At 32.7% G+C, this 19,306-nt stretch overlaps 1 protein-coding gene across 3 annotated transcripts in view; it reads right to left on the bottom strand.

Moving 5' to 3' along the window:
- Window positions 1-1,875: 1,875 nt before the first annotated feature.
- The window catches only part of LOC149806043 (uncharacterized), a 62,052-nt gene continuing 44,621 nt past the window's right edge, over window positions 1,876-19,306 (bottom strand). For all 3 annotated transcript variants that reach the window (XM_089950905.1, XM_089950907.1, XM_089950906.1), the window contains 3 exons: window positions 18,879-19,037; window positions 17,044-17,213; window positions 1,876-2,215 (listed from right to left, as the gene is read on the bottom strand). In XM_089950905.1, the coding sequence (XP_089807031.1) occupies window positions 2,051-2,215; window positions 17,044-17,213; window positions 18,879-19,037 (494 nt within the window). In that variant the 3' untranslated portion in view covers window positions 1,876-2,050. The remainder of the gene's footprint in view (window positions 2,216-17,043; window positions 17,214-18,878; window positions 19,038-19,306) is intronic.

Below are 19,306 nucleotides of genomic sequence, written 5' to 3'. Positions count from 1 at the left end.
TTAATAACTGTTAAAGTTAGAGTATTTTGTACTACATCGGGCTCATCTTTCGAGAACATGGGAGCAGACACTTTATCAAATGTCTGCTTTAGGTAGTGCATAATTTCTCTAATTATCACATGTAAAGACATTTCAATCATTGTATATGAAAGTACCATAGAGGTATTCCAACATTCTCTCCATTGTGCATGTTACCAATACAAATTCCACATTATACCGGTTCCTTCTCAGAAGTACAAAATCTTTGGAGCGCTACCAAAAGAACACCGGAAGTAATCATAGTGATAGTGTTTGGCGGACTAATCTTTGCTAGATACGAATAATATATATTTACAAATAGAGAGTGTCGTTCAAATACCATTTCATGGTGTTCACCATCAATGAAATACCCGGACGTTCAGCTAATAGGTAAGTCATGGAATTTTCGAAAAATGCAAATATAAAGAAAAACAAATATAGGAAATTAATCATTTCGACGTACACGCTACAACTGGCTTGATGCCAGGTTCCGATAGGTTCAAAACATGAGGTTTGCTCAGATCTTAGCCTTCATCTTGCCTTACGAGTATTTAATTTCGTCATCATACAGTTTCTCATACGGAATCTCGGAAAATATTGAGAATACATTTCAACATGTTATTGGATATACATATTTAGTTTTAAAACAAAATTATCAGACAAGACGGATTTTCTTCGCCTTCAAAGACAAAAGTCTAAATGGATAAAATCTGTAAATCATCTACTCAAATGAGTGTTTGATTGGATGAATGCCAAGTACGCTGTCATGTCGAAATTATCAATCATTTTAGTTTCAGTAGCTTCAAACTATTGCTGACGTTGTTATTAGTGATGACATGTGGTGGAATAGTTGTGACATCATTGGCGTAATAACAACAAAGAAAATGAAAGAAGTTAAAAAGGGACACCATTTACTTCTCAGATTTTTTTCTTGCATGCGACGGAAAAAGCAAAAGGCATCCAGGTTAACCTTAAACCTGTTAATTGACCTGCTTTGTTTTTGTTTTTTCTTTTTAAATTACTTATTAAATCTACCATTTACAGCAGTCACAACACCGTACAGCGCCACAAAATTTGGAACGCCTCATTTTCCTTTCACTTCACTATTTTTCCCCAAGCCTTGATTGACTTCTAATTCTTGTGAGATGAAAGCCGAAGAGGTCCGGGTGACTCACGCTAGATAGTATGTAATCAACCAAGCTACAAGTACCGATTCTTTAGTAAGATCTCAAGTAAAATAAAGTCGTTTGTTCTAATTGTAGTTCTTGAAAAAAATCTTCTCATTATTATTTACGGTGATAAAATCACTTTTAGATCAAAGCTGAATCAAGACGGTACGATTATTTTTTGTCTCCCTCGCTCAATTTTAGGGATAAGAGTGGGCTTAATTTGTTATTACCTCTTCACATTTGTAGCCTCGCGCAAGCTGTACATGGTTTAGTCTGTGTATCGAAACGTATTTTTAAAGCTGATATGTCTTTAAACTTTAATTACTAGTAAATCAGCTTAACTTTTTGTATTCTATCTTAAGTTGCGGAAATTTTAAGTGAGTGTTTTACAGTTTTAAAGTTTCATAAGTATTCTCAGTGAGACCTTTTGAACTTGACCATAATTATCCACCCAGGAATGTAAGAAAAAAGATCATTTATTATGTATTGGTGTTTCATGTGTAGATGTCAACCAGCTTGATCTTCATTTTGCTTCAGGTATGCGACACACTCTCGTGCCTGACGTAACATTCTAACCATCCGGGTAATTTCCCTATCTTTCGCCGATACATATGAAGGATTCTGTTATTCCATTTATATATGTGCGGCTTGGTCATACAGATATTCCTAAATCAAAGAGATGTACCACTTGTGATATGTAAGACACAATTTATTCAGAAAAAAATTAAGTAACATAGTTCAGTTACTATGTTTTGCAAGGATAAACAATCACGAATAATATACACCCTTCGTAAGTTGAACAACATTTAGATATCTGAATTTGAGATGGATGCCATTGTTATTGTCTTGACAACTTCAGTCGCTCAGCTGTTTTCCCTAATCTTGTTCATAATCCAATCGAAGTAGTTAGCCACCTTTGTGTAGATACCCGGGAACGCCGCATCGCCACATGTGTATCCAAGGGAGATGATTCCCGCCTGTGTCCATTGGCTGTCATGGTGACAGAATAAAGGACCACCTGAGTCTCCCTGAAAGTCAAATATAATTTATGTTAGCCACACGCCATATCATTAAGGAACTATCAGTAAGCACATATAATTTTTGTTTCCACACCCACAACCACATTCACTCTTCACGAGAACCCCACCAGTGCTCTCATCTCGCAATGCAATATTACCAAACGCAATTCAGATTATCCATTTGTTTATGTGCTTCAAGCCACACATACAGTCTTATTTTTTCATCATACATAAATGAAGCTTACTGGCCAAGCGTATTTCTTCATAAATTCGTTCGCTAATTTATATTTTGTTCTAAATGTTTAAAGTCTATTAGCATGGCAAATTTTTCACAAATTTGTGAAGGCAACTTGACTATATTTATCTTCTTTAAAACTTTCTGTCGAAGTATGTCTTCCTTAAATGTTGTAAGCCAATGACCTAGCGTTATTTTGTTCGTTTAAAAATAATTTTGTAAATACTAATAACTCAATGTTTCTTTCAAAATTTTTTAAGACTACTACCCCAGCGTTAATTCCATACATTTTAAGGACAAATAGGAAAGCTTTTTTTTTAATTTTAGGATAAAGCGTCAGCGCCTGCATCCAAATGTTAGATAAATAAATAAAGCCATCCCGAATTTAGAAATATAAAAATCACGAAAGAAACATAATACTCCTTTTAATTTGATTAAGATGGTGATGCTGATACAGTGAAACTATATAAAACACAACGTGATATGAAATTTTGGCAAGATCAGTTAAACTGGGCAGTATGGTGAACAACGGCAGGATGCGAGATAGGTAATAAGAATTTATATCTTGAAGATGGCTTAATGACATCAACAGATACGTTTCACGTCTACATTCATATAAGAAACTCCAGTCCGTATGTTCAATAGCATTATCATTTAATTACGTAATTAATCCAACAGACAACATAACATGTCAAGAGAAATTGCAATTATTTTTGTAACAGCTTTAATATCACACATCACTATGCTTTGAGGTATCTGAGAATATAGAACGTAATCTCTGTGCCTAATACATCTAGCGTAAATATAAGTCTGTTTCAAATATATCGGTGTGAATAAAGATGAAATAGATATATTTGTAAAACCACCAAAAATATTACATTTAGTGGCATGAGAATAGTTCGCTCAACCCAAATATAAAATTTATAACACTCAGAAACTGGATGGACATACTTTTTTCTACGAGTTAACAGTGGGCCCAAAGAGGGAAGGACGCTGCATCTAAATCAGAGTATTAGATTATAAGCGATATCTGTTTGAGCTGACAAGCAGAAAATGGAAAAGCTATTATGTAGTAGATACTATTCAAAACACCGTTAAAAAGTTTGAATATTTCATATTACAAAAACAAGTTTTTGACACAGATAAACACATCACAACGAGATTTTAACGATATGTTTCAGATTCAAAACTTAGGAAAAAATATGCTGTTAGTGATAATAGTATACCAAATGAAAAGCTGGAGGCAATGGATAGTATAGAAAGTTATAATAATAATTTTAGCATAACAAATGGAACATATAAAGAAATAACTTTCAAACACTAAAACGACAAGGAATTGGATAAGATAGATTCAAAACAAATCAGGAAACCATACGAAAATTGTATAAATGCTAGATCATCTGTTGTATCGAAGTCAGCGTCGGTCGCAATAAGTCAAGGAGATACATATGTGATGAGTAATTTTTTTCTAGTTGATAAATGAAACGAATTACTTAAAATGTTGAAAGAAAACTGCTTCACGACCAACATAATTCAATACTTCAGGCGGTTTATTATCTCCAAGATTTTGATTGTCTATTTCAGCATTTAGTGCTAGCTTGATAACTTTTAAGCACATTCATTTTAAAAAAGGAAGCAAAACAAACGGGACGCCAGGATTATTGACCACTACGATATTCTCCAAAGAACCAAATAAAGCGAGTCTCTCTATAGAAATGTGAAGATTCATAGTGGAGTCATGCGAAAATTGTATAAACTTTATACAAAACGAACAATATTTATAACACAATTTACATCAAGAAACTCAACACTAACAAAGTTTCAGTGTGCTTTTGTAGATGATATTTAGTTTTAAAATAGATTCATCAACAAACATGGATGTGGAAGAAGTGCTAGAAGTGGCAATTCCAATTTCGTTGAGTCAGTTTACAAGTCACTCTCTAATTGTACTAGATATACTATCAGAAAAAAATAAATTAATACATGGAATTACCTAACAACAATATATTTAATTTTAGATCGATGAATTAGGAATGAGTTAGCCAAAGAGATAGAACATTACAGAGATATAAGAAAGAAGTATAAAACAGCAAGTACGTTTTCAAACTTTGTAGAGGTTGGTATGGCAAATGTTTCCGGTGGAATAAGTGTTGCAGCTGATAGTTTAAGAGATAATGACATCATGGATTTTATTATTCCTGTAGCATTTACATGGTTTGATGCACCTTTATTGGGATTTGCTGCATAAGATGTGAACGATAATCTGGCATGTAATACGGTTTTAAAACACGATAAGATTGTAATCTCTGCTTTAACTAAGCTGATTACTATTGACGATATACTGAATACGAACTGGGAACTAGACGTCAGGACTGCGATTCACAAGATGTAAGCCTTTCGCCTGATTATAGGCTTCTTTTCTCTTCTTACTTAAATAGAATCCTATTTATCGAAAGTGCATATGACTAATTTGGACAGTTAGTTGTACAAGCATAACTGTGGAAGCATGTCTCAGAAACAAATATAGTTTTAAAATCCAGTTGAAAACAACGAATTATTATAAATAATATATTTTGTACTTGCTTATTACAATATTCCATATGATCACAAAATAATTTATTTTACTACATAACCAATTAGAATGAAACCGATACCAAATACATTTTATGATCGTGAAATGTAACAATGAAGAAAGCACAACTCTAAACTATTAATACTTCGAGTAATAATTGCACCGTGTATATAACTAACTATAATTATAAATTACTAGATTTTTACAAACACAGTTACCGAATCCAATAAAGAGTCTGTGGTCTTTTGAAGCCTACGATGTATGTATTTTCCTTGATCAACTAAACAACAATATTAAAAAATAATACAGAGTGTCCAACTCGACTTCTTCGGAATGCCGATCTGTTAAAATATATTTCACGGCGATTTTATATCATACGATAATAATAGTCTATACAAGAATTACGAAGAGGCACTATCAACGCATTTAATGTTAGCATTAAAGATGAAGACTCTAAAGTAATAGGTTTTAATGGTATGTCAATTACATATATGTTTTGAATATCTCAAGAAAAATAAATAAACGACAGAAATATATTTAAGAGGTCATACTGATTTTAGTTGCTAATTCACAGAGAAAGATTAAAAATATAACTAGCTCAAGCATTATACAATAACATAAACATGAAGAACAACCATATTACACATTTCCCCTTCTGAAAAGATGATACGGCTAGAAGGCAGTTTATGCAAGGATGAATCGACTCTAAACTACGTAGTACTTTGCCTGAAAATTATCTGAAAGATATTAGAGTATGGAATTGAACAAGTTTATAACATCTAAGTGTTATAAATTAGTGTATCACAGAAAAAGCTACTAAAATCTCTGAGCAAAGGCAAAGACTTTGAAGAAGATTCAGATACATAATATTCTTTTACCAAGATATTACCTACTATATCAAGAGCTTTACAAGCTGAACTTTAGATTCGAAGCAATATAACACTTGTTGAAAACATACAGAACTACATGCAACCAATTAATCGAAGGACAAATTAAGAAATATCAACCTTAGAGAGTAAAGTAGATGAAATAATAAGTGTCTAGAAAATTGCATTACTTTACATTCAAACTTTCAATAGTTGCAGACAAAATTAAGCGACGAAAACAAACAGTATCATGAGAAGATTGAAACTTATCTAAAGATGTTAAATTGTTTAAAAGACAGTGTGAAAAAGTTGGACTACAGACTCACAGCCGTCATTAATAGTCATACCAGTTACAGAGGAACATTGGCTTCGAAGAAGTAAATAGAATGATTCCAAGCTTAATAACATTATTGTGAGTGAAAGTATAATTAAATCTATGAAAATAACCTCGGATCTATCAATTACTGATATAATAGATAAAATCATCCTACTGATTTAATCGATTAAATTAATCTTTTTAAAGATATGGACTTTGTAAGTCGTCAAAATGAACTGTCCGCTTAGTAGAAATTGTTCTAACAGATGGTAATCTATATTCAGACAATAGCTTATCACAAATATTGGCGTGGTATAAAAAATAAGTATAGAGCAGTTGGACGAAAATATAAAAAGAAAATCTGAAACGCTCCTAAATGAGCATTTAAGAAATTCCTGAAGTAATAGATAACAATTTCCTGAGGTAGATGAAAGACTTCTTCGTGAAAAATAAAGAGGAGTTAGGAATATATTTCAATGAAATAGAACCAAAGACAAACAAAAAACAACATACGAAATTAAAAATCACGTAGGTAAAAAGACTTTAGCATTAAGTGAAAGAGATGATACAGCTAAGTCAGAAGTACAGATAGTATTAACTAAAATAAACCTAAATATGAGAGTAAAGACTCTTGCGAACAATGAAATTAATGAAAGGTTGAGTGATTAGGATATAAATAAACTCAAGATGGATGATGATAATGTACATGGAAATATATTTTATTTGATTTTCGTATTGCATCGGAAATTCACATTCATATTAATATAGATATGAACCCACATTCAAATATGATTTGTGAACCTACGAACTTATAGGGTTTCTTGGATATATTCTATGTTTTTATATTGCCACAAACATTTTCTACTGCTTATGGACTTGATTATGCTCGATCGGGTTTTGCTGAATACAGCAAACAACGAATATGTTCTGTTTGAGTGAATGTTTCTAAACTTGTCAAACCAAGTTTGCATAAAAAATATAAAAACTTAAACATGTAAGATAAATTCAGTTAAGGATATTGATGTTTTGCTGGATCATTGGCACAAAGCCAATCTCTTGCATGCGAGGCAAATATAACTGAAAAGAATTATAAACAGATAGGAATACGAAAGAATAAAACAGAAGTAACACTATACTGCTTAGAACAAACATTTAATAGTTTACATTAAAAAAGTGTTGTATAAAACATACACAGGGTTTTGGAATTACGTTCTTGAAAAAGGAAGATTGCATAACAATTTACTATCAATAAATGTCAACATTGATAGGAGGAGCAATTCCTAATGCTATACCATTCATATGAGTTTGTTATATGTTTAAATTATTCGATTCTTATAGAACTAATGCAGCAAGAAAAGAAAGTGCAGAAAAACAACTAATGAGCTAAAGGAAAACAGCAAAGTCATTAAATAACTTACATGGAACATTACGAGAGCGAGGTTTAGTTATTTACATCATTTCATGGACCTTTTCCTGTATATTCTTCTGCTATCTTGGCGCTAATTACACTTTATATAAACCTATTAAACATACACTTTATGATTTTTATAATATTTTGATAAGCATGTAACTTATAAGTATATAATTATTACAATTATGGTCTTCATTAGGCTATAAATGTCTCTAAGAAGTGAGCAAAGTAAGAGATAGAGTTTTTAAGGTTCATAGATTTCCTAAAATATATAATTAAATTTAACTAAATAAGTAGGAAAGATAATTGCATATGGAAATTGTATAGCTCTCAAATGAAAGAAAATAATGTCACATAGCGTTAACAATCTTAATCTGACACAGCATTCAACTAGTATAAACCTATGCACTTACTAGTTATATTACCTAGGCTCAAGCAAAATGTTTTGACTTGTACCGGGTAGTTATACGTGTGCACTGGCCGTCATCTGTACAACAGCATTGGTGCTTTCTAAAATCCTACTGGTTTGTATGAAGCTTCGAATTATATATATATATATATATATATATATATATATATATATATATATATATATATATATATATATATATATATATATATATATATATATATATATATATATATATATATATATACACATATTTATATATATATACACATATATATATATATATATATATATATATATATATATATATATATATATATATATATATATATATATATATATATATATATATATATATATATATATATATATGAATCGCTTGTATTAATCAATATCAACTCAAACCATTGCCAGATTGATTGCATACTAGTGCTGCTGGCAGTCAAGCAGGAGTAAGTAAACCCAAGCAATATAAAAAATTATACAGTGGCGGAGATTCAGGTGTCACGGTACTAATTCAACTCCCATAGTAAACATATGGAAACACCATCATATTCAAAACTCAATAACTTAAAATTTCTGGGTGCTGATGATCAGACTTATATTTCTCCATGCACAACTATCCTTGGTGCAAGTTTCGGTGTGGAGAACACCATATGACCCGCGACATTTGTTTAATCTACATGTGCATGAACCACGTGTTATTGATTCTGCACCAAATGAATCAGGTGCTACTTTCATTATCGAGTACTCCTAAGTCAAGCCTGTAAAAATACTAAAATTGCATCAATATAATTTTGTCTATATTTTTTTACAATTACAGATAGGATAAGCTCTCAAAAGATATTTTTTATTAAAGTTTTAATTTTCATTATTAACCAATTATGGACCACCAAACCCGTATATACTCTATTATTTGTTCACCCATTTCTAGACTGATTCACAGTTCTTCCGTATAATTAGTACCGTGTGTCCTTCAAGGACTTGCTGGGATATGCAGTTATATCCACTCTGCCAAAGAATTAGCTTATTAAATCCCCATAAAAATTAACATTCACGACTGATTCATCCTTCATTGAAAATAATTGTTTTTATCAGTAACACATACTTACATAACAATTCGATATCATCTCGATATTTAAATAAAAATGTATATTTTATAACAGACATTACACGTGCGTCTTAGTTCAATGTTCAGGCCAAATGACAATAATATAGTGAAATAGAGTTTAGTTCCCTTAAAACAGACATTTTGTTTGACAAAATAATTTAATAATCTGAGCTTAGTAGGTTGTCACGTGTTAGGACTTCCCAGCCAGAGACACTACTAGGCAATCTACTATGTTTACTATTGTACAAATTTCTGAACCAAAGAGGACTAGCATACTATTATTGAAGACCTAAACACAAAAACAGAAAATGCTTCAGACAAAATTTATTCCCCTCATTTTATATTACAGACATATTACCAGCAAATTTACGAAAATTTCACTCAGCCAGTGAACTTCAAATATTTATGAACAAACCATGACCGATGATCGAACAACGTTTATGAAGACTACGATAAGCATTCGGGCATTGGATTTTTATAAAGCTGTAGACAATAGGAATGACCTTGAGCTTTAAAAAATAAAAATGGTGGATAGACACATGATAGTTAAAAGTCTTAAGAACCTATATAACAGGTTTAACGGAAGAGAAAAAAAAGACTGATTTACCGATTTCAAGCGGATAGTATAAGTATTTTGGATCATGGTTGTTATTTTACTGGAATGATTGAATTTATTGTTTCTATTTTTTCTTTTTTTGTTTTGTTTTGCTTGTTGTTTCTAAGTTGAAATAAAAGAGAGGATATAATTTAATTTATCTTTTTTGGGATTCATGGCGATGAATGGCGACAGTTTAGTTGAAAACCATAGGCTATGATATTACGGTCAATTTTATCCAGTGTCTGTTGAGACGGGATTTAATTCATGGTTGACGTACATCAAAGTAGTGTAAATGTATAAAAAAGCTAAACCACTAATTTTTTATTTGATTTTATTATACTTTTTTTGGTGCATGGGGGTGAAGGAGGACAAGTGCCATATATAAAGAACATTGAAAGTTAAAATTAGTCACTGGACCATCACTATTTAGGCAATTTTGAAAATCATTAAAATTACAAGAGCAATCGGACTCTAGTACAAGCACATGTATGTAGTGTTGTCTTCTAGGATGTTTCCAGAAAAGCCATGCAACCCATGTAATTTCTAAACGTCTACCGCCCGTATACCGGAGTATTTTAAACTCGTACATTTATGTCGTAATATGTCACATTTTCCTCAAATATGCACTAAAATTTATAAAGACAGGAATTTTTTCTCTTCAAAATGCATTTGAACATAGCGATTGTTCCTATTTAACATCTTCGAAATAACCTTATAGTACATATTGAAATGTAGCCCATTCCCACTAGATAATTAAAAGAAGATGACAGCTGCATAGATGTCTCTTTGTAGCAAGCGTTTTTACATAGTTAAACCTGCATAACATTGCAAAATCGTTGAATTTAAGAAGAGGAAATTTAAACACACATTTAGAAAAATCTGGCTTTATGACTTTTAACATTGATAGAATTAGTACTATACGCTCTGAACAGCTAGCTATACGTCCTGATTTTGACATCGAAAGGTCATTACTCTATCCCTGTTTGCAAAAACATTAAAAATATTGAATTAGCGTTATATTTTGAACTAGTCAACAACTATCACGGTCCCGTGATGCTTTAATCATGTTACATGATCTGTATAATGTATAGCTGACACACCTTATCTGATCTCTTCGACACAGGTAACAAATCCGCACACCTTAATTTATATACAATTAAATGATTTTACCTATAGGTCTAAACTGTTTGTATTCGTTTTTCATGCTGGATATTTGCTTGCTTAAATCAGGATTATTAGCTAGAAAACCTTTCAACATCACACCTTCTTTTCTTATTGAGAATACAAAGCATCTAAGTCTATATCCTTCGAATGTACGTTCAATTGAAACAATCGTTTGGTCTTGTCTTTTTTCCTTCGCACACTGATCTCGTCATTCAAAACTAATTTCATTGGTAACATCTTCGCATCTGTATTTGCCAAAACCATGTTAAGCGATTTGAAACTGAGATCTTCTCTTTAACAAAACTCTTGAAATTTTAGCTAATTCATGAGTCTTGTCACTCCGCCCTCAAAAATGAATTTGTGATAAATTCCTTAGTCACCTCAAACTCAATATCTTATAAAGGTTTGGATTCCTCAATTATAAATTGAAAAAAGAATAGTGTGTTTTCTTTTGTACAAATAGTTCTGAGAGATTTCAAATTATATAAATACTTTCTCTAAGGTCTTTCATAGGCTCACATCCTATTATATTCGTGCTGCGCACAATTAATTTTTCAGACAATAAAGAAGTAATGCAACACATCAGTTTATTTTGTTTCAAATGTTCATAAACGATCTGCATCATATGTTTCGCTGTTATTATATACATCATCTGTCTTTTCAACGTCATGTCTCGCATTCAAAAGAAAATGTTATATGAAAATATATATCTTTTATAAAGGTGAAAATCAATTTTGATGTTTGATTTCACATCTATTTTAAATTGCCTTTGTCCGTAAACAAATTGTGCTTAACCAATTGGGTGTATATTTCTTATATTGTTAAACTGTATATTTTTATTTTGACTGTTTTATTTGCAAATATTCTCTGCATTTTTTTTATTTTTAAATTTGAAAAATCTTTCATTTCATTAACAACGTGTTTTAAAGGGTTTTGTTCCTTGATTTGCTTTATTCGTTATAAAACCTTTTGTTTGTTTGCTGTCATCCTTTTCGTCTCAAACATTTTTAAGCAACCCACTGTATGGTTTTAATTTTTCGTCTTCTTTAATTCCTTGTTTGTACAGATATTAATGCTCTTTAATATCACAGGCAATCACAGCACTTTACGGAAAGGATGTCCACAGTCATAGCCGTGAAAATAAAAATCTGCTTCAGTCAGCCTGGCCATAATAATATAATTTTTGATAATCAAGTAAAGTTTGCCGATGATGTCATATTTTTTGCCTTTTGTATGCAGTTATATATCACTTTGTGTATTACAGATTTACAGCTAGTTTCATTCAAATTGAATAATGATATTAATTGGTAATGAGTTGTATTGATAATTCACAATTATTAATTTTTTAGCCTATATATTTTTGAAAATAAAAGATCAACATAATAGGAATAGTAACATAATGACAGTTTCCATAACACACCAAGAGGAGCCTTAAATTGCAGGTAACACAGAATGTAATAAATTATTACATTTTCAAGGAGGTCCCTGTAGTGAATTCAAATTTCTCAGCTTTTTTCGAAATGTATCCACTGTAACTTCTGTCCATGTTAAACCTTCTTCAATAGTTTCTTCAAACGATTTACGTAACCTCATAACTCTGCAACAAATTTAGTTCCACATATTTAATCCGAAAGCTCGAACTGTTATGGATCATTTTAAATTATACGAAGCTTTATTGTTGATTTTATTTTTAGCATCATCAGACGTAATTGTTACAAAACTGTTCGCGAGCGATTTCTTCACACAAATCAGTGTTATTAAAATGTATAGTAAACCCTACATCCGGTCCTTTATGTAGTCATATACACAACCAAGATTCAGTTATTATATTAATATTATATGACTTAGACATCCCTGGCTTATAAAAGCACTCGTATATTTCTAAATGTGACATATTTTCGTTCGTTGTTATCATTCTATTTCTATTTCATTCGTTATCAACAATATCTCATCAGCAAATTCCTTACAAATTATAATATTGTCGCAGCTTATGTCTCACACCGGTTTGGGTTTAACATTGAGTTAATATAATATTTGTTCACATTTATATTTGAAAACCACACAAACTACCTTGATGAGCGAGATCGTTCAAAATTTCTGCTCTTCTAATTCAACTATATTGTTAAAATTATGCAGTTGTTGCTATGTAACAACGCACGGTAGCTGTTTGTCACTATTTATTTTGTTGGCTAAATTTTACTAGACCTGGGTACCAAGAACAATTTTGTACGATGGTATACCGCGGTATTTGTGAACGTACCACGATGCGTAACACGGTATACCGCAATTAATTTTAGGGACCAATAATTCAGTGTTCTGGGGCATGGGCCTGACCATTTTTTTAATTTCCGCTCTTTCAATATTTTTTGTTTAAAATAAACTTTGCTCTGATTCATAGCAAATTAACACTGTATTCGTGATATTATTTGGAAGAAAGATTAATTATCTTGGGAAAAGAAAATATTTCAGCTAAAAAATTTTTTTACACAAACCAAGATTAAATGGCCAGCACATTATAGAACATAAATGTTTTATGTGTATGTTAACTGTTGTATAAGTTGCAATCTAAAAGCCGGAAGTAAACTGGAATGATTAAGCTTGCACTATAATTGATAGGGTTAAAAATATCGTGTTGATCGTAGGGAGAGCCTATTGATAAACATCAAAAGTGTTGATACTGAAGCCAACAATTTACTATCTACACTGTTGATATTCTAGGCAGGGAAACTTTGAGTGGGATGCCAACACCCGGGCAAGCTATTTATCATAGAGGGCCAGTAAGCATAAAACACACTTACTATAGCGGATTTGAGAAAATTATGTAAAGTTCAGACAGAAAACAAGCGCGCTCCTGAAATTTGTAGTGTGATTTGCAGCCTTACAAAGGAATACATATACTTAACACATTCACATTCGCTAGTAAATAACTAAAACATGACATGTGGTTTTTGTGGGGTTTCTAAAAACATATTTTCGAACGTTGGAATTGGCCAGAATAAATTTCATAACTTACCATTTGGCCACCGCGTTGGCATACGTGAGACATGTCAAATATGTGCTTAAAGGATCATATATATATATATATATATATATAGAGAGAGAGAGAGAGAGAGAGAGAGAGACAGACAGACAGACAGACAGACAGACAGACAAAACTACATGTGTTTTGTTCCTAATGGGCGGAAAGAACCAGTTTGATGCGGCGTAGGAATATGTCGAGACCGTCAAACGAGTCCTTTCCTCCAACTCGGAACAAAGAACTTAATGTGGTTTCGTATTTAATACATATTAGCTTTTTATTTACACATTCTTTTGAATTTTTGTAATATATCCTTTTACAAATATAAATTATGCATTTTTAAATTTTATGACAGATACTGTACAACCCTCTAAAATATGACCATGTGACGTATGTAAGCGGTGATTTACTCTTTAGCTTTGAATTTGTCAAAAATGTTGTAAGGGATATATAAATGCGTTTAAACTGCAGCCAAGAGGCAATTTTATTTTTCCTTACTTATCTAATGGAACAGAGGTTTAGGAACCAGGAAATGACCTTTTTTTCGTTCACCCTTCTTACTGAATATACACTCTACTTCCAAGCAAATTTCAAGGCAGATTTCACAGAATAGCAGTACCTGAATACATTCAATTGTTAACAGAAAGCTCATTAGTTTAAAGTAACTTTAAAATCTCTATTTTAAGTTTTCATTACAAGAAATTATTGATGCATTGAACTTATAGGTGATAATTTAAGCATATATTTTAAAGGAAACGAAGATTCAGTCCCATTCTAACATCAGACTAGATTTTTAAGAATCATTTGGATATTTTTAGCAAGAAATTCTAAACAATATTTTCATTTGTTCTCTTTATTTTCTACCTAAACAGTAGAAAAAATTAAAATGTAAACAAGCACACAGTTCCCAGTATGTGTCCCAGTGAATGTCTCAACAGCATTGTATCAAGCAGTAATTCTTCTAACTCAGCGTCATTTTCATAACAATTGCTAGTCTCGGTAATGCGTCTACCTTTATGATGCAAATATTTTTCAGTTTTATCCTCAGATTTACTTAACAAATTCGATTCGTCAGTAATATTAATAGACATATAGAAAATTCCTCAACTTAAACTTGTTCCTTAAAAGATCAATAAAACAAACCATTTTTGTGAAATTCTGAAGCTACAATGATTTTTGGGTGATTTCTGTTTTGTTTTTTTATAAGATGATTTATATCGTTGAATGTCTCTTATCTGTGTCATCAGTGCTGCCGACATCGAACGGGTGCAAGATTCAAAAGTTTCTTATTTTCTCCTTTCTCCAATTTCTTAGACCTTTCTATTTAAGGTCGTTGCGCTAAGAAATCAGCACTCTGTGACAATTAGCAAGCTCAATGGAAGATCAAATGCTGTCCCTTAATTATCTATCTATAGCTGTGTTGTTAACTGTTGGGTATTTGGTTCATGGTACAAGCAACCAGTTTCATTAAAGTAACCAGGTAGTCACCAATTTAAGTGTAGAATTAAATAAGGCTAAAGATTTCTCCAAAACGTGGAGGCACGTCTATGCCTTGAATCTTCACAAGAATCCCTAAGCATTGATAACTTTGAAGTTTTCTAACTTTCAGTACACGATTTCAAAGGCAAAATATTTGCTCTCTCTCTCTCTCTCTCTCTCTCTCTCTCTCATGCTTGGAGTCAGTGGCGTACTGAAAGCAAATGGCGCCCGGGGTCAGTGGCTTAAGTGGAGACGATGACCCAAAGAGCAAGAATACGAGGCCCAAAGGGACGAAGCCGTGTGAGGGTTCTTCGAAGGAAGCTAGTGCCCCCTTCCACGGCTAGGAGGTTTGGAGGACCGCCGAAAGCTCACCCAGCGGGGCCTAGGGCGGACCCTGGTCGCCAACGATTTTCGTGCAATTTAATGCTGTTTGGTGGCTTTTCCTAGCATTTAACATCTAGCACTCACACAAGACAATCAAGCGCCATTTTACGCACGTCTTCATTTCTACATTAGACCCATTAATCAAAGTTGTTGTTGTTGTTGTTGTAGGGCTTAACGCTTAACGCCATTTTTCAGCACAAGATAGGCTATACATGGCGGCCAGTATTAATGGTGGAGGAAGAACCCGGAAACCCCCGGAAAGAACCACCGACCCACGAGAAGCTACTGGCAAGCTTTCTCACATAACCACATTAGCCGAATCCGAGACTCTAACCGACGCAGACAGAGGTGAGATGGCAGTGACCCGTAACGGTAAGCGCTTTAGACCACTCGGCCACTAGGGGCCCCTAATAATCAAAGTAAAGACTCAGATTACAAAACACATATTACAAGAACACCTTATAACGGAGGCATTTAATTAACAGTTTAAATATAGATATAAAAGCTTCATTTTTCATCAAAACAGCACACCCGAATGTCGCTGGTTTAAAGCCAAAATAAAATCTAACGCATATTGTTCTACGATCGTGATGTAAAAAGATGTGAAGAATTTTCGCCGAATCCATGCAACATTTCACAGCGCAACCAAGAGTTATTTTATTTTTATTAATAAAACACCACGCAAATAAAGTTAACTCGAGAAACACAATCCTTCAATGACAATCGCTGTAACGTTCTGAGGTTTGAAGTCGTCGATCACTACCGAACTCAATACACAGCTGGCAATAAGCATACGATTCAAACAAAGTCACAAAAGACAAAAATTCAAATGTCGATATTAAAGAAATCGGCGTTGTTTTTTTTTAAATTAACGACGTCAGCAGACGTTTACAAAATTATAATCCCACATACCCCTTCCCATAAATCGAACTACTAGTGGTTGCCTGACAGAAATCGAAGATAGACGTCTATTTTAAATGATTTGTGATCAGGCGATATTATTGGTCGATGTCTGAATCCCTCTCACTCGCTCTGATGCGAAAGAGGATTATTTATCTTGAAAAATCCTAGCAGAAGACAGTGTATTTACTTGTACCTCAGTCAGAGTGTCTAGTAATTTTAATGATTTTTCAATTACCCGATGCAGTGCTGTCTTGTTAATTTAATTTCGATTTTTAATCTTTTCGTTTTCTAATATGGATCTAAACACGCCCAAACAAAGTATTGGTCGAACTTTCTAACATTTAAACTAATCATGCTCGGCTTAACCTACCCAGCAAGAGTCTTTGCCATTTATTGCAGAAGCACACAGCACAGAGTCAACGATTGCTACGGACTGCTTAGCTACGTGATTATCCGGAAGGGCAGCGTACCTCCTGGCACACTCAGTTGAGTCCATGATCGGCACTTGGACATGATAAGGAATTTCCACACCAACACCATCTGTAAATAGATTTTCAAAATCAATTACTAATTTTTAAATAGTTTAATAAGTATGCTTTCAAATTCAAAAAGAAAGATCTCGAAACATGGAGAATCAAGATTGTTAACAAATTAACTACAGTTAAAACCCGTTATAACGCGATTATCGGAGACAAAAGACTAACATCGCGATATAAGCTGGATCGCTTTCAAACAAATTTTTAAACAAAACTTCCCCATAGAAAATGTGCATTGAAATTTCAATGTCATCAATTTTAACAAACCTCTTGATCATATATCGCTTGTTTTGTTCGCCGAGTTTCATCAGACATCAAACACACTTCAATTTTGAATTGTACGCATGCCAATATGGCCGAAACGGTGCACAGTGAAGTTAAAGCAACATTAAACGCAGTTCTGGGATTAAAAATCTGCTACGGATACGAATGATAGGCTTTTCCGAGAGCATATATTTAGGATATTAAAAAGAGAGGTCACCTTAAATTAATAAAATGGGAGCCATTCTGCCATCATGTTATAAGCGGAATCGATAACGGGTTTTACCTGATTGTCTTCAGAAATTAAAGGTCCATTTCAGCATTCAACAGATCACGTATATATTTCGAACATGTATATTAGTTATCAAACAAACATTTAACAAAACTTTCTATGTCGTTCTTGTTGTTGCTGATCTTCTTCATCATCATCTTCTTCTTCTTCTTCTCATTATTATTATTATTATTATTATTATTATTATTATTATTATTATTATTATTAAAATTTAAATCTGTAAGTCTGTAAGTTTTGAAGATATTCGGAGTTTTTTCTCAATGTGGTTGAGATGCCTGCTCATTTATAAGCGTAGATTTGTTTTCATCAAACAAACAAAATTATCTGTTACAATATGCATAATAATTAATAATAAAAATGTGATAACTATAAGATATCATCCATATATTATACATAACAAGTTTTATAAGGGAACCACCTATGGACAAATATGACTAGGGACATGTCGAAACATAACGTTAAAGACGTACATAGATTTAACATTATTTAACTGTTTGGGGGAAAAGGTGAATGCTAATGTTATGTATATTGAAACTGTCTGGGGACAAAGGGAAATGTAAGCCCCATTCACTACTAATGTAATATTAAAATTTCCATAAGATCAACAGTATGTTAGTGTCTGGGGACAAGGTGAATGCTAATGTTAAATGTCCATAGGTTTTGAATTATACACCTGTCTGGGGACAAGGTGAATGCTAATGTTAAATGTCCATAGGTTTTGAATTATACACCTGTCTGGGGACAAGGGAAGTGCTAATGTTAAAAATATTCTTAGATTTACATATGGAGATTTTTAATACTGCATGTCCCAAGATAATCGCAAAATGTTAAACCTATTGACGTTTTTCACATAAGCAATCTTCTTGTCCTCGAACAGTCCCATACTTTCAAATTTATTAACCTTTTAAGCATTACATTTTCCCCTTTCCCCAGACAGTTTCATTTGATCCCAGAAAGTCCCCTTAAACTATAGCCTGAAAGAATAAATTCTTATATCAAAATGATTGCCCAGTCAGTTTTACCCCGGTGACTACACTGGATTAATCGATGTAACAAACTGCTCTACTGTACCATAAAAACTTGTTCAAATTTTAAAACTGTCTCTATGAAACTAACTGATTTCAGTCATTCCCCATCCTGCTGTGTTACAGAAAGTCCCTGGCGGGAACGTAAGGCTGGGTTCCAGACAAATGACGTTGACGTAATCCGACAAGGTGGCTGGTTGGTGAAGTTTCAACAGCGCGATGTCATTCAAGATGGGTTCACTCACATTAACTAGTCGTGAAAGAAAGAATGGCATACAAGATTTAACAATCTGTAAACTGCAGTCAATAATTGTTTTGTTGAGATTAAGGTACCAGCTAATAATAACTATAACCATGTCTTCGTCAACGAGTCTAAATTTTTAAATGACAATTTATTTGGAAAACCATGGCTTTTGCTCGTATCATAGAAAAAAAAATGTCTGCCATTTGTAACAAAACATGAAAACCTTGTGTCTTGAGACTTTCATTCCTATCTATACATTACATGACACTGTTAAA

The sequence above is a fragment of the Sinohyriopsis cumingii genome, chromosome 2 (genome assembly GCF_028554795.1).
Source record: "Sinohyriopsis cumingii isolate HCF-2022 chromosome 2, ASM2855479v2, whole genome shotgun sequence".
NCBI classification, from domain to species: Eukaryota; Metazoa; Mollusca; class Bivalvia; order Unionida; family Unionidae; genus Sinohyriopsis; species Sinohyriopsis cumingii.
Note: the sequence above shows the minus strand (reverse complement) of the source record. Positions and strands in the feature narration are given on the sequence as shown.